General features: G+C 33.0%; 1 protein-coding gene across 4 annotated transcripts in view; it reads left to right on the forward strand.

Moving 5' to 3' along the window:
* The window catches only part of LOC142323467 (uncharacterized), a 70,565-nt gene that overhangs the window by 44,777 nt on the left and 8,954 nt on the right, over positions 1-16,834 (forward strand). For all 4 annotated transcript variants that reach the window (XM_075363123.1, XM_075363122.1, XM_075363120.1 and 1 more), the window contains one exon: positions 7,973-8,136. In XM_075363123.1, coding sequence (XP_075219238.1) covers positions 7,973-8,136 — 164 coding nt within the window. The remainder of the gene's footprint in view (positions 1-7,972; positions 8,137-16,834) is intronic.

The raw sequence follows: 16,834 nt of genomic DNA on the forward strand, positions 1-16,834 counted from the left end.
CTACTATTCCAGGATGCCTTAGTATGTGGCCTATAAAGTCTGTCTCTTCTTTTAACTATATTTTTCCAAATGCTTCTTTCTTCATTTATTTGCTGCAATACCTCTTCATTTGTCACTTTATCCACCCATCTGATTTTTAACATTCTCCTATAGCACCACATTTCAAAAGCTTCTAATCTTTTCTTCTCAGATACACTAGTAAAAAAAAATTAAAGGGTCATAATTATACAATTATTTTGTATATTATAATTAATTGCATTATAAATAACTATAAACTATTACATTATAAATAATATTATGATATATGATAAAAAATTATTGTATTCAAACTGCTTTAACTTAGCAACCAAGAGGCTTAGAGAGACGAATAAAAAAAATTAGAGCTTGAATACTCAACTTTTTGAGTATACTTCAGATTTCAAAAATGATCAAATTAAAAAAAAAATCAGTAAGAAATTGCTCTCATTTAAAATGTAAGTTTCAACTCAGAAATAGGATATGCCACCTTTAAATTATTATTTTTAACAAATGGTAAGTTTAAAAATTTTGGAGGGCGCTAGAAAATGTTTGATTCTCAAAGTGGGCTATGGGGAAAAAGTTTGAAAATCAATGATCTAGATGGTCATGCTACAAATCTTGTCAGATGAGATTTTAAGTTTCCATTCTATACCAAAATTCAGCGATTTCATTGGAGCAAGAAATTCTTCAATGAAATTATTAAATTTTTTACTTTAATTTATTTGAGATTGGTCTATGAAATCCTTGTTTATAAAGTTATTTCTTGGCTGTGTTTCAGTATCATGTGTTTCTATAAATTTAATGTACTTATTGTAATTTTTTTTTAATAAAATGATTAAAGAAAACCATAATGATGGTGTTATTGAAAATTTGTTGACTGACAAAAATAGTTTGTAAAAATTTAATTATGAGCAAACAAAATTTAGATGATGTTTTTCTCAATAACCCTATTTGTAATGAAGAAACAAGTGGTAATGTTATGTAAGATTCCAAATCAGAGTGATTCTTAGGTAACAAATTTACTGATTAATTCTTGAACCGAATCAAGTAATAGTGTGACTTCCATAACATCCAAAAACAATTTCTCCAAAGTACAGGACTTCGGGAGAAACTGACTAACTCACCTACTATGCATTATTTTGGCCAATTTTACACAATGATGTGGAATTTATCCCCAATGACTAGGATAACAGTATTGTATTTCTTGAAATCTCAAAATAACATTTTAAAAATTAAATATACTAAGTTTAACGTATTCTGTGTGGTCAAACTAATTTCTTGAGTTCAAAGGCTGCTTTCTACAGCAAGAAAATGCATATATAAAATTTAAATTATAGTATGATTCTTCTTGTCATTGTGCTTAATTTGACATATATAGAATTTGTGTATAGTAGCAATATTTTATCATTTTTGAAGTCGGGGTAATAAATTATAAAATTGATTCTAAATGGCTAGCTACATTACAATTAATGTAAACTTGAGGTGTATTTTTCTTTCACCGTGTCTGCCAACCTGTGCAGTTTTGGCAGACTACTAAATATTTGTCCTGTATGTGGGACAATGTTGTACAGCAGTAGCAGTATAGTTTCAAAGTTCCAGGAAATCAACAGGAGGTGTACAAAAATAGTTTTTATCATTATTTGTCATTAGAAATAATCTCATGTTATTCTTTAGTGATCTGGGCAGCCAGCACATTAATGACTCATTATTGCAAATGCATGTCCTACCTAACCAAGTGCAAGTTTTCATCAAGATATTGTCATTTTTCAATGGGATAATGGAACAGACAGCCGTATTGTTTGACGTAATCATCCCTGTTTTCTCTATTCTGAGGTATCAGCCAATTTTACCACTTGTCTGAGAGCATTATCGCTGTAATAGTAGACTTAGCCAAGGAAAATGACCCATATACGTTGACCTTTGAAACGGGACAAAATATATTTTGGATTTGGCAAGTCTCTTACATTTTTAGTAACTGTGTGGGGGCACACATTATGATAATTGAGCCTATACACATGAAAAGTTGTACAGTAAATATAAAATATTACAGTATCACAAAAAAATTTGAGTAAATGGTTTTTGGAAAACATTGACCCAGACTTTGACATACTGATGCACTGTTTGCGCATTTTGATGAATTTCTTTGCCAAGAATATTGAGTGCCCATACTGGCTGAAGCTTGTAGATCTTTTTAATTTTCAGTATCTTTCAACGAATTCATTCATTTTTGGTCGCAAAACACTGAGTTGTAAGCTCATATGTGTAGTTAATTTGCCAGGACTTCATACATAGGTTTTTCTAACATTTTCCATGGTCGATCCAGGGTATCTTAAGTATACAGGGAGCCTTCATTGTGAAACTTTTCATAACGCTTCTGTAATTCTACTCAAGATTACTGATACACTGTCACAGCATATGTGGTCTTCAATTATTCTAATAAATGAAATGCCTTTACATACTAAAACCAAGCTGTTTTTTCCTACTACACTGCCACCTAGTAAGGAAACCATGCAACATGCATGCATGTGTGTAGATTTTTCTTAACAGTAATTTTATTACTTTATTTTCATTTTAATGTAATACAATTTAACATTTGCTTCAAAACTTGTGAACAGTATCTATTTAAAATGTTCCATGACTTCTGATAATCCAGATATTTCTAATTTATGATGTGATGATTTACTGATTTACTTGATTAAATCTGATAGATATTGATTTATTATTTTAAAGTATTAAAATTACCTGAATGTATTATAACATCAAAAAATGAGTTATTGCTAAATAGCTATTGAAATTAAATCACAAAGAGAAACCATAAAGAACTGTTTATCCCTTCGGCGCCAGAGGATTTAAATGCCCTGACCACAGTCCACGGATGAAGGAGATTTAAATAATTTCAGTACAAAATGCACATCTTTGTTAAAACTTCTATAATACAGCCAAAAAAGTGAAATTTTTACTAAATTTTCACCATTATACACAGAAAAGTACATAAGATTGTTATTATCATCATAAAATAGCTGTTATTCTGTTTGTATTATTTGTTTTTTTGGTACTATCGTATGAAAACTATTCAAAAGTGCCATATAGATGACTAATTTTATTCCTAATGCTAATTATATAATGCAAGAACAATTCTACATACGATTTCTTATTATTCTATTCAATTCTACAATACAAAAGAATTATTGCAGCCTTACGCTATCATTAGAGTCACGTAGAAAAGAAAATACAGTATTTTGTACTTTTTACTATGTTGTAAATAAACATACAGATTTAATTGAAGATTAAAACCTTCAAATAAATTTATTACAGGTAAGCTTTGTTAGTGTCATGCAGATTCTACAAGAAAATGCATGCATCCGTTACCTTAGAAATTAAGTTTGGTGTGGTAGTCCTCAAAACATCCTTCCAGGCACAAACCAGCATCGCATTGTGAAAAACAATATCTTGTGTCTTTCTTGTTCTTGTTCTTAGTGCAAACAACACACCTTTGTGGGTTAGCTTTTTTCCCGACCCAGTGATTTTTCTAATAAAGTGTCTGTCTCAAACTAGGAATTGTGTTATCCATTGGATGACATCCAGCTACTTTCCTATCACTATCAGCATATTTAAGAAAAATATTTACACAAACAACAAGTTGGTCAATTTTTTCACCTGTGTTTTCTCTGTAAATTATCATGCTATATAAAACTATAGCGTTTAGTAATCTTCTAAATAGTTTCATATACCACTTGTGCATGCATTTTCTTTCAACTTGGTATGCCTATAATAATTGATCTTTGAGATCAATTCTCTGCATATGTTTATTGTATTCCATCGCACATTCTGGTTTTTGTTTTTCTTAGAAGAATAACTGTATGCCCTGTAAAGTATTATATAATTTATCAACATGCTGCTATGTTTGTTGGTCATAAATTTTCTACAATTATTTGAAAAAAAAAAAGACTAACAAGGATGGAATAACATAGATGGTCTCTGGGATTTTATGTCTTAGTTTATGCTTTACATATTGATATAACACTGTAAATGTTAACGGGGTCACTGACTTATAAAACCAAAGTTTATTATGTCTGCTGTAATGCTACGCGGTCAGATTCTCTCAAACTTCAACCTTGAGCACATGTGAGCAGTGCGAATTACATCATGCACTAGACTATAATTCTTACAGAGTTATAATTCATAACACGAAAGTTCAGTTCGTATGAAATACCAAGGTCGGTGTCAAGAGGTTAAACAGTTCGTTATGATACAGTGCTTTTGAAAAGAAAAAGCTAGAAATAAATACATAGTTTGATTGTTAAAAGGATAACTGTCGTCATCAATAGATATAGAGAAATTAAACATTTAAAAAAAAAAATTAAAATAAATAAATAGATTATAAAAGAAATACTTAAATTAAAAAATTAATATTAGAATGAACTAATTAATCCATACAAACTTGGACTTATGGTTAATTATTTATATTTTTTAATAACTATTAATATTTTTAGACCTCAACCTTTAATACATACAGGCATCATCGTACCTTACTGTTCTGAATGATCCCTATATCTTATGTGGGCTTTTGTTTTAAATTTAATCAACATTTTGTGTAACTCAGAGTATCATTAATATATGCTCAGTCATATGAATTTTTCTTAGTTCATATTTTCCACAGTAGATACTTTTTTATTTATAGGCATTCTATGAACTTTGAACATATTCATGACTTTTTCTGCTATCATGAAAACAGCTTTACGTAATTGTAATAAATCTTCACTACAAGAAGTATTAGATGATGTAGCTGGTTTGGTTTAGCTATAGAATTTATATATCTTTATGTTCATAATTAGTCTAGCAAATTGCATTCTAACAGCAGAATATAATTATAAATTGTCTGTATTTGTTGCTTTTATTTTTTCCTCCACATTTAGGTAATAGAGAATCTGCTGAGATTTTATTTGTTGATCAGAATATTGCTAATTTAGAGAACTTGACCAAAGCTGTGACAATTTTGGACGTAAATATTATTTTTTAACTTTTTTAACATTTTGACTGCCATCTTGTTTCCAGCGTATTGGATTCAACATAATTTTTTTTTTCTTTAAGAAATGGCAAAATGGTCTATAACACATCATTTCAACCCAGACGGGCAGTCTTATTCTTTAAGACTTTTGGGATTGGTGTCCCCACGGCCTTAGTCTCTGCAGCTTTTCTTCCCACTACATCCTAAGCTGCAGAACACTATACTATACTTATACACTACACCAAGAACACTGCACAAATTACAACATATACCCTTGCTCAGGTACACAACAACATTCCACACTATTTCCTCTTTCACTTACACTCAGTGACATTGAGACACCTTACAAAATGCAATCGTAGCCCAAGGTGGAAACTATCATGCTGATGAGTGAATGGCTCTACGTAGTGTCTCAAACAATGCACTCTGGGCACGTGGGTGAACCCAGTTGTGATTATCTCTAGCTTCAGTACGCATGTACTCTGCTGGAGTGGTCTGTTATATTGCCGGTACTCATGGGACCAAGATTTCAAGTCTACAAATTAACTCTATGATGGTTGGTGGTCCATCTGAAAAAAGCCACCAATTCTTGTCTAATGAAAAGGCTTCAGTCAGCTTTGTCTGATGAGGATAATAATACTGCCGAAGATATTACATTAAATTCTAAAGCATGAAATCTAAAATACAGAAAAATTTGTTTTGTTGTTGTTCGAAACTTTCAGGAAGGTCGCTCCCTCCAAAAGGTCTTGCGTTTCCTAATTAATAAAGTTGTAACTGGTTCAAGTGGTTCTCCGAAGAACATAAAAATACTACGAGACTGAACGATTCTAATAGAAACTTGTAATCACGAGCAGAGTTGCTCTCTGTTATGTCTTAGCAATATGGGCAGCATAAACAAAGTATGGTATGCCACAAGAACCTAAATACCAGCCGGAATTTTTTGCCATGATCTTCTGGATATGGATACAATTGAAGTAGCTGATGAGCTTTGTAATCAGAAGTTGTGGAGGTGAAACGACAAAACAGAGTGGAAGAACGTACACCTTTCCTTTTATTAACTTTTAATCTTCCCACACCACAAAAGAAGATTCATATGGGTTACCTGTCGGTTCGGGTGTGACCTTTCATTCCCAACCCACGACAGTGTTTCCAATGTGAAGGTTATGGCCATACCACAACTTCTTGTTCAAATATTGCCATATGCGCTCAATGTGCCAAAGAAGATCACAACGACACCAACTGTGAGAAAGAAGAAAAATATGCTAACTGTGGCAGTACACATACAGCTCGATCTCAAGATTGCCCAACTTTTAAACAAAAGAAGGCAATCGTAAATCCAAGCAAAAGATTTCCTTCCCAGCCACTTGAAAAGAATATAAAAAGGTACTTAGCTCTTAAAACCTTGTTTAACTAGATGTCTCTTTCGCCACTGCAACATCAAGTAAAGCTCCTGTAAATGCAGACAACCAACAGTGCAGATCACGCAGTCAGCTGAAGAAGCTTGTTCAGATGTTAACTGATCAAGTTACTTCACTTACTGTAACTATTTCTGAGTTAATGAAGATGAACAAGATATCAGTAGTTACAACAAGTGAGACTAACACTAGTGGGATCCCTCTCAAAGTTCCTGTTCCTAAAGTTCTACCTTTGCGGACATCAGTAAATACAGCTGGTGGTAAGCCACCAAATAAGCTCCCTGTTAAGGGAGCCCACACAACCACCTCCTCTGGGATGTCTACAACTTCCCATTTTTCAAAACCTCTCCCCCTGCAACTCCACATCTACTGAAGGATTTGGTAGAGGAACCACCCGATCACAGAGCATTGGAGTTTTTAAAACAAAAAATTTGAAAAAGAAATATCACCTACAACTAATTTTTTCATATATATTTATCTGTATTAAATATCTGACTACCTTTATGAGCATTATTCAGTGGAATGTTAAAGGTCTTCGGTCCCGCATTGAAGATGTTGAGTGTTGATGCGCGCACATGAACCATTTAATAATGTGCTTCCAAGAAACACATCTATTACAACAAGATGCAGTAAACCTCAGAGGCTATATCTGTGAGAGATGCAATTGTCTTGTAGATAGTAGAGGGAGTGGTGGTGTTACCGTTTTCTTGCGGAATGTGGTGTTGGCTATAAGACTATAATTAGCTACCCTTATTTCTGTTGTATCTCAGTCCCCTCTAAATTGCATATCTGCTATTTGTATCTCTCATCGAACTTCAGTGCTCTAGAAATGTCAAATTTCCTCCCGCAAATCCCATCGCCGTCGTTAATAATAGGAAACTTCAGTTCCCATCATATTTCCTGGGGCTCATCTTTCTACTCCTCTCGAGGAAATATGATAAACAGAGTGGGACAAGAGTTGGACCTTTGTCTGTTAATGATGGGTTGCACACATTTACAACCTCATCTTCTGGTACACTTTCAAACATCGACCTCTCCTTTTGCTTACCAAATTAACTCCCTTGGCTTAATTGGTCTGCTTGTGACAACCTTCACAGCAGTGAGCACAGGCCAATTACTAGCTTTTGGTATCGATGGCAATATGAATAAAAGACCTTGCAGATGGATTGCTGAAAAGGCAGATCTGAACAGCTACCATCAAGCCTTCCTATCACAGTGTGTCGATGGTGAAGACGCCCGTGTTGAAGCCCGTCTCTGATACTTGACAAAGCTAACAGATATATCCCACTAACATCGGGAAACCCAAGACGTCTTTCCGTTCATATTATCATATCAACCTTTATTTGTTTTGTTTCTTATAAAATAAAAACTATCCATAACTGCCATAAGCAGGATCACAGTTAGCATCTCATTCATTTTATTTATTATAAACGTAACATTTAGTGTTAGTCAATTTCTCATTTTTTTCTGACTCAGTTTTTGTGAGCTATTAATAGATGTCTAAAAGTGTTACTGTTTTCTAAACCTTCAGGCACCTAGAAGGCTGATATACATGCTTGATCCATTGCTTAATGAGGAGCTGCTTCTTCGTGTGGTGACACTTGTGGCAAAACTGGCAGAGACTGCTCGCCGACTCAATATTGACCCAACAATAGATCTTCCTCCTGAAGACAAGGCTGCTTCTCCTGATACAATGTAAGTCATAAGTATTGGTCTTAAATGGAGGTTGTTCTTAACTCCTTAAACTGCCAGTGGTGACTACTTCTTTTGCAGTACATTATATTTGTAATACATAAGTTGTTGCCATGCAACTATTATTTTTGTACTGTCTTTATTGATAGATGTACTATGCATTATAATTGTGTCATTTTCTTTGGTCATACATTTTTTTACCAATGTATTTATTTCGTTAGCTTTGATAATCTGTTACTGACAGGTAAGGAGTGAAAATTTTTAATTTTGCAACGTTTGTTAGAAGGTTTGTATACATAATTTTTTTATTATGAAATTTTAATTAAAATATAAATAGTGCCTTTTTTTCATATTTTGAAAGGTGTAAATAAATTTTACTTACGATTAATAAAAGCAAACATTTAGCCAAAATAAAAAAAACAAATTTATTTGTTTTTCTTATCATAAATAATTTAGCATCTGTAATGTAGAATTGGTTTACATTTCTGTGAATATATTTATTTTATCTTTTTAAAATAATGGCAGTTAATGTAAACTCCATGAACACATGTAACTGAAGTTCCATAGTGTTTTTATGTTTGGTGTTTTACCCCTTGAAATTGGTGTTATACTTGCACACAGGTAGATCTAACATTTCTCTGTTCTTTTTTTGTAATGTGGTACTCAAGCTTAGCCACATTTAGCAATTAAGTACCACGTCCCTAGTGTCAAATATGTGAAAAAGACTAGTTTCTTCTAAAAATGTTTCCCGTCTTTTGTTCCCTATAGATCTACAATATCACATATAATATATAAATTTCATGAAATTGAAAGTTTAAAAAATAAAAGGGATCAGGTCAACCTCAATGTTGAGTCCATTAATTCTCTAGGACATGAATGTTTTACTTGCTTATCCAAAAAGTCTCATAAAAATTTTATTTTAGTTATCGTAAAAACTAAAACTGACAGATTTACTATCAACATTCTACTGCTTTTGGGATCACAAAAAAATTAAAATGCTTGCTGCATCAGTGTTCATGAATTGAAAGAACTAAACCATTAATAGGATTTACAATATTATTATTGGTTTCAGTTTTTTGTTGGAAACTGACTTGATGTGTTAGATTGTGTGTATTGAAATGGCGAGGTTTAGTTTTAACTGGATGAAACAGTCAAAATAGCAGAGTATGGAGGGATGAAAATACTTGCACTTTTCACAGTCATCACTGAACAGACACATAAAATTGGTGTTTGGTGTGCAGGTTCGGATGCCATTAAGCTTTATCATTTACTTTTTTCTTTTGTAAAACTGAAGTGAAGTTTATTGTGACCAAATCCAACAGTTTATTCCATCATGATGAAATCAAACAAAAAAAGTAATTTCATTTAGATAGCTTAACCTGTCAACCACATATTAAAGCATCCTGGAATAGTTGCTTTAATATTGGAGGGAGAGGTAGAAGGAAAAAATTGTGCAGGCAGGCAACGTTTGGAAAATGTAAAACAAATTCTTAGGGATGTAGGGGGTATACCAAAATGAAACGACTAGCACTAGATAGGGAATCTTGGAAAGCTGCATCAAACCAGTCAAATGACTGAAGACAAAAAAAATAACCTGTCAACTGTAAATGAAATGGTAGCCATGTTTCAAACATGTTTTGGTGATCATTTGATCTCAAAAGATTTGTGGTTGCCAACCTTTCGCTGATGTATTGTAAATGCTTAAAAATTTAGATTTTTCAGAAAAATCTTCACTTTTAATGAACTAAAACTTTGAAAGTAAGATTTCAAACATTATGAATAAGATTAAGAGTGCACATTTCACAAAAATATTAGGAACTGTATCTGCTTAGAGAAATTTGCTTTCTACATTTGTTCTAAAATTAAGAATATTTTTAATTTTAGTCTTGTGAAATGATTGTTCAAATATACATCTGTGTCAAAATTTGGATTTTCCTTTTTGAAATTTTATATAAGGTATGGATACAAAATAAATGGACTATGTTTTAAAATGTTATTCTGCAAGTTACACAGTAGAAATGTTTAACTCTTTCAATGTACTCCCTCTACCTAGTTTCATCAGAGCTCTATGTAAATATTCTGCAAGCAATGCTGCAGGTCATCTGCTTACTTCTTCATGAGCTTTGTCGCTTTTACCTTCACTACATCTATGAACATGAAATGGCTTCCTTTTAATGAAGACCTAATTTTTTAATACAAAGATAACACAAGAGGCTAGGTCAGATGAGGATTTCCATACTTCACCAAAGAGGTGTTGCCGTAGTGAAGAATCTGTAAGCCATTCTTCCATATTTTTGGTATTTTTCTTCTCACCTGCTCATGAAGGGTTCTAGATGTCTTAGTAGTAGACTAACAGTTTGGCTTCAGGCATTCAGTTGATACAAACAATCTTTCGATATAAAAAAAAAAAAAAACAGTGTCATTACTTTGAATTTGGACATATTTATGCAGGATCAGAAGTGAAACTCTGGATCATATGTAAAAATCCATGAATTATCACAATTTATTACATTTTTAAAAAATTAGGATTATGTTCAATGTTCTTGAGGACGTTGATGTTCATTTAAGTTTCCTATTGCTCAGGAATGAGGAATCTCTTCACCATCTTGGTGAAGAGAGCCAAGGGTTAAGGCTTTTATTTTTATTTATTTAACTAGATACTCATGCGTGATTATTTTTATTTTAAATACGTGACCGCTTGAAGTCTGAGCTTTTAATTTAGATTATTTTAGGTCTAGTTTTTATTGATATGATGGGTCATAGAAAGGATTTGATCTACTTTGTGGGATAGCAATTTTGCTAGGAAGCAAAAACACCTGCCTTGAAAAAATTAATGTAGTAGAATGTTTCATATATCTTGTTGTAAAGTTGTGTTGACCGAATCTGATTTTTATATGGATGGGGTAGTATATCTAAATATCTCTACTGATTGTTCTAAGTTATGCAAGGATGATAACCCTCCAGTGGGTTGTCAGGTTGATAGGACTCCTTTAAGTAATAGTGTAAATACATCTTGATTGTACTTCTTTTCATTTTGATATTTTGCTTCAAAATATTTCAGCTAAGTTTTGGCCTCACCAGAAAAAACTCAGACAAAGGATTTGAATGTTGACTCTTTTTTGGAAATTTTGTTGATGAATTATTTGAATTAATGACTGGTGTGAAAAATGATGCTTGTTTATTTCTTGACAAGGTCTCTAGTTTGATTGCTGAAATATCTGATTTGAAATGTGCTAATAGACTGTTAACTGAACAGTTAATTGATGCCCTAGGAACAAAAAATAAAGATAACAGTGTAATAAGTTATTGTCAAATAACAACTCAGACATTACCAAAAACATTTTTGGAAATAAGATAAAGTTAAAAAAAATTAACAAGATTGACCAAAGTATCAATACATTAAGGAAAGGACAGGATGTCACTAAGCCTTAGAAAGGTATTTTGGTTGCTGCAATTAAATATAGTGTGGAGGAGGGAAGCGGTAATGTAGAGGTGAGTGACAAAGATAGGATAATTGTTAAATCTCATAGTAAGGATCAAAATAAAAAAAAATATTAAAAAAAAGGCTTTAGTTGGTAGTAGTGAAAAAATTTTCACATGGTAAAGCCTTATTTGTCACCAGGTTTCACCCTTCTATTACAGATAGATGAGATACTTAAAGGTAGTTATTGAAGAGATCATCATTGTACCCAGTTAAAAAGATGAAGCACACTAAGCTGGCTACAAAAAGACCAGATTACAGCCCTTTTCATGTTGAGCTGGATGAATGCAATTTTAAAAGGTTTCATATTTGTTGATATGACCTTTTACAGTGTTGATCCTTCCATTCTATGGTTTGTTGAAATTTAACCAGGTGTTATCTTCTGGTAGTAATGCTAAGAAATCTGAGGAGGTGGGCACTTCTAGTCATATTAATGACTTGTAAATCCCTTCTAGTAATATATCAAAATGTTAAGAGGACTTCCACAAAATCAGATTAAATGAACATTTTTTGTATGTGTAGCAAATAGCCCTTTTGATATCATTGCTGTTACCATATCTTCTTTGAAAGACAGTTCTGTGTTTTCTGATAATGTTCCCAGCAATTTTGTGATGTATAGAGTTAATCGTAAAGTAATTATTTCAGAAAGGAATTTGGTGGTGGTTCCCTAGTTGCATTTTTGTCTTCAGTTCAGAGCTGTTGTAAAAGTGATTTAAAATTTGCACCTGAATGTGTTTGTTCACCTCAGGCTGAAAGGCCGAGGTGCTACCTCTCTACCATGGTGATCAGCATATTTTAATGAGGTAGCTAAACGGATTGATATAAGTTTATATCATGTATTGATCATCGGTGATTTCATTGAATCTGATACTAATTGGATGAACTGTTCTATTAAGCTTAATGCTCATTTTTATGTGAACAAGAAAGCTAGATTTCTGTACAGTTTCATGGATGACCTTGGACAAGGGTAGTAAACATGTTCTTGGTATTGTGTTATCTAACACCGAGATTGATGTCTGGAGACTAATCGTCTTGTATCTCATGATGCACCTCATGATTGATTCCCTTGTTATTTTCATGATAGCTGAGGAAGTAGTTTAAAAAAAGGCTTAGTTTTGATTTTCATTGAGATATTGGTCTTCATGCATCTATTAGGAAACAGCACGGGAGTAATATTTTTTCTGCCAACATTAATGTAGCTGCTTCTTGTTTTGATAAATTGATTTATAAGCATATGGATAATCATGTTCTTCAAAAAAGGTTGCTGCTCAAGAGGTTTCCTGCATGGTTCTTCATGAGACTGATATGGTGTTTAAAATTAAAAAAGAACAATGAATATTAAAAGGTGTAAAAGAACTGGGTATGATATTCTCTATTGTAGATTTTTAGAATTTCAAAAAACAAGCCAAATTACTTTTAAAGGAAGATAGAATTTCACAGCTAGAACTGCAGAGGCTGATCTTAAATCTAGACCGCAAAACTTGTTTAAATATGTAAAGTCCTTTTTAAATGAAAACTCTAGTGTGAGGCCAATTAAAAAGGACAGTAGGATAATTACTGATCCAGAAAAACTGTGATGAATAATCCTGCTTATGCTATCATCTGTGATGGGGATTACAATATCGATAATATATATGCCTTTTGTTTTTAATGAGGAGGTATTGAGGACCATCTAATCTCTTAGACCTACATCTGCTGCTGGTGTCAATGGTATTCCACTGTATCAAAGATCTTGGTTATCGTAATGTTCCAATATTGCAAAGAATAATTTAGGTTTAACTAGTGGAATATTTCCCAGTTGATGGAAGAAAGCTCTGGTTTCCCCTGTTCCTAAAAAGGGAGATCTACATTTATTTTCGGACTACAGGCCTGTATCAAGTGTTGTATATAGTTTCAAAAATTAACCAGCAATATTCATATTCTACTCCGTCTCATAGTATTTTGCCTTGTCATTATTGTTTTATGTCTACAAGGTCTATCTTAATGATGTGTTATCGTTCACAGGACCTGTGGTCAAGGGTAAAAAAACAGTTGTACATTTCAACTTTCAGAAGGCCTATGACAAGATACCGCATGAATTATTTTTGAAAAAATATCACTTTTTGGTATCAGAGGTAGTGTGTTAAGTTGGCTAAGATCCTACCTTTAAAAAGGTGTTTGGTAAGATTTCTAGTATGTATCGTGTTCCATCTGGTGTTTCTCAGGGTTCTAATTTGGATCCTCTAGTTTTTAGTCATTACATAAATGATACTGCCACCTTTATTTCTTATAAGATACTTTTGTTTGCAGATGTCAAAATTTGCGATATGATGAATTTTAAAGACGATCATTTCATTTTACAGAATGATATTAATAGAGAACATGAATGATCTATTGTTAATAGAATGCCTCTCAGTCTAGAAAAATGTATTGTCATATATTCGAGAAAGACATTGAAAGTTAAATATTTTTATGAGTTTGGTCAATGCTGATTACTAGAAAAGTGGTTTATGGACTTGGGTGTTTTGTTTGATTGCAAACTGTTATTTAATGAACATGATTTAAGATGTTCAATCAATCCTTCATCTGTATATGACAGTGATTAGTCCAGTGTTTGAATACTGCACCTCAATATGAAATTTGAGTAGAGACTTCTAATTTAATTGAAGCTGTTCAGAGATGTCTTTCATTTTTGACAGCTAGAGATTTTGGTAAAGCGTCTGTCTACTGATTGTAGTTCCAATGGGTTTTCTGGAGTCTTAGTTCCCTTTGTTCGGCAATTATTTCAGGATGTTATATTTGGTAGTAAGGTACTCAAAGGAAGTATTCTCAGTGATATAGCCTATATTGGTTTACAAGTGCCTTATGTTAGATCCAGGAAAGAATTGTCTTTTTCTTTGTATGCAGCAGCCAGCTTCGTTAGTTCTTTTTGGCAAGGTGATTAGAAAAAATTAATGTTGTTTGTCTTCCTGGTTCTATGCTTGTTGCTGTTTGTATTTTATTAATAAGTGAAGCAATTATTATAAGTAATTAAGTAACCTGTATTAAAATTTCTTATAATTATTTTGGCTTGTTTCAATAATTAAACCAATGTCTTAGCTCAGGGCCTTTATCTCTGTTATTATTATATATGGATTTTATATTCCATTTTCATGAATATTATTAATTTCTCGTCCTTTGATCCCCAAGCACAGACTGTCTCTTCTGAGTTGTTCCCAAAAATTGGGTTGATAAGTGTTGATGATGATGATCATAATAATATTGTGTAATAACTATAATAACTTCTAGGATTGCTAGTTTGCTTTAGCAGCTCTATTCTATTTTTCATTAATTTTCAGATTTCTCATTTTGGACTACTTCAGTACTTTAGACTAACAGTCTGTGTGTCATACCTCGAAGATGTATTGGTTGGTGGACTTGTCTACTTTCCGGCCGGTCTGGGGCCTGTTAATATACTATGGTTTTGCCAGAGAAAGTATCCTGTTGGATTCTCCCACAGTACAGCTATAAGGATCAACATTTCATAGGGTTTGATCTGTTCTTCCCTTTACTTTATCTGGATAATTTCATCTATCCCCATTGTCCCTTGCCATTAACATCCGGTCCCAATAAATAGGTAGGTCATAAGTCAAACCTTTTTCTGATCTGATACAGGTCAGGGAAGCAATTCCTTTCACACTCACCTTAGGCCAAAGACTGACTTTAATTTCTATATAGATTATTTTTTAAATATTTTTTTACTGAACAGATATGCCAACTGATGGCATACAACATTTTTAAATTAGGTTAGTTAGATTTAGTTTTTGATAGAATGACACTACTGTCTAATGTCAAGTATGAGGAATGTGTAAAGGTTTTTAAGCAGAACCATTTGCCACAGTCCAGTGGACCATGCAAACGGTCCATTGCAGAAGTGCAACAGTCCCAACAGGGATTGTTGCAAAACACTCAAACAGCTTTATTTAATTTAGAATGTTTGAGAATTATGGATGAAGATTATGATTTCCTCATTGTTAACGATGTTAGCCCATATATTTCTGATGATTACTCACCAAGGGTGATCATACGATTACTGGTGCTGGTAATTCACATTTAAATACCAGAAATACCATTAACAGTAATATTAAAATTGAAAAGATGACATTACTAAAGCCAGTTATATATGTGATGATTTGGTTCCGAATTTGTTTGGGCTCATCTCTAATTTATAAAAACAAATGAGTCAGATGTTAATGCAAAAGAGCAGTTAATAGACTGCAATTAAAGACAGAATGTTTTATTGGGAGAAAAATTAGATTACATATCTACTCAAGTTAAGTTGGATTCTGCTCCTGTAAATTATATAGTTACACCTGAGTAGTTGGTAAGAAAATTGGAGATTTTGGATTGAAAACAGAGCGACTGAGTAAGGGAGAATCCTGTAAATTAGGAAAAAGTGGTGAAACCTTGTAAACTCTTGACGAAATCTGGGGAGATTAAGAAAATTAATGAAAAATGGAGACTATCATGAGCAGTAAAGTAGTTAACTTATATCTTGCCAAACCTGCTAGAAAGAAGGTTCTATTTGTGATGTGGTTTGAAGACACTTCTGAAGCTAGATTAAAGAAATTGCTTGCACCAATATCAGAACTAACAGAGAAGGGTATAGCTCTTTTCGTGTTACTGTATTAGAGGAAGGTTATGAGAAGACTTGCTCTGGAGGTTTGGCATAAGAGAATTTTGGTCGTACCATTTTATGGATCCTTGAAGAAAGACCAAATATATAAAATGCCAAAAAATCAAAAGATGCCGAAGGCAGGTGTAAAGATTATTAATGCATTGTACTGAACTTTATATTTTGTATGAAAACATTAAGAGGCCTTAGCACTAAAGCTTTTACATTGGAGGCTGGAGTACAACTTGATATTGCTGTCACAAAGATATCTTTTCTTGACAGCACTTTAACAGCAGATTACTTACCTGACAATCGGATAGTTTTTAGGGTTGATAATTAACTGAACTTATTAAAACTCATGGAGGGGGTTTATTGGAGTTTATAGAAAAATTAAATCTTTTAGGAGGAATGACAGAACTTACCACAGAATGCGTCTGGGTTGAGGTACGGGTGAAGGATGGTGTTAACCTCCTAGTTGGTAATCAGATAGGGAGCAAGAGCTCTTAGCAAAAGTGAATGCTAAGCGACCTCAGTGTGCCAGGAGTTAATCGGGATGATTGCTTCCTCAAACCTGGAATTCAATATTA

Source organism: Lycorma delicatula, chromosome 4, assembly GCF_047948215.1.
Source record: "Lycorma delicatula isolate Av1 chromosome 4, ASM4794821v1, whole genome shotgun sequence".
In the NCBI taxonomy this organism is placed as follows: Eukaryota; Metazoa; Arthropoda; class Insecta; order Hemiptera; family Fulgoridae; genus Lycorma; species Lycorma delicatula.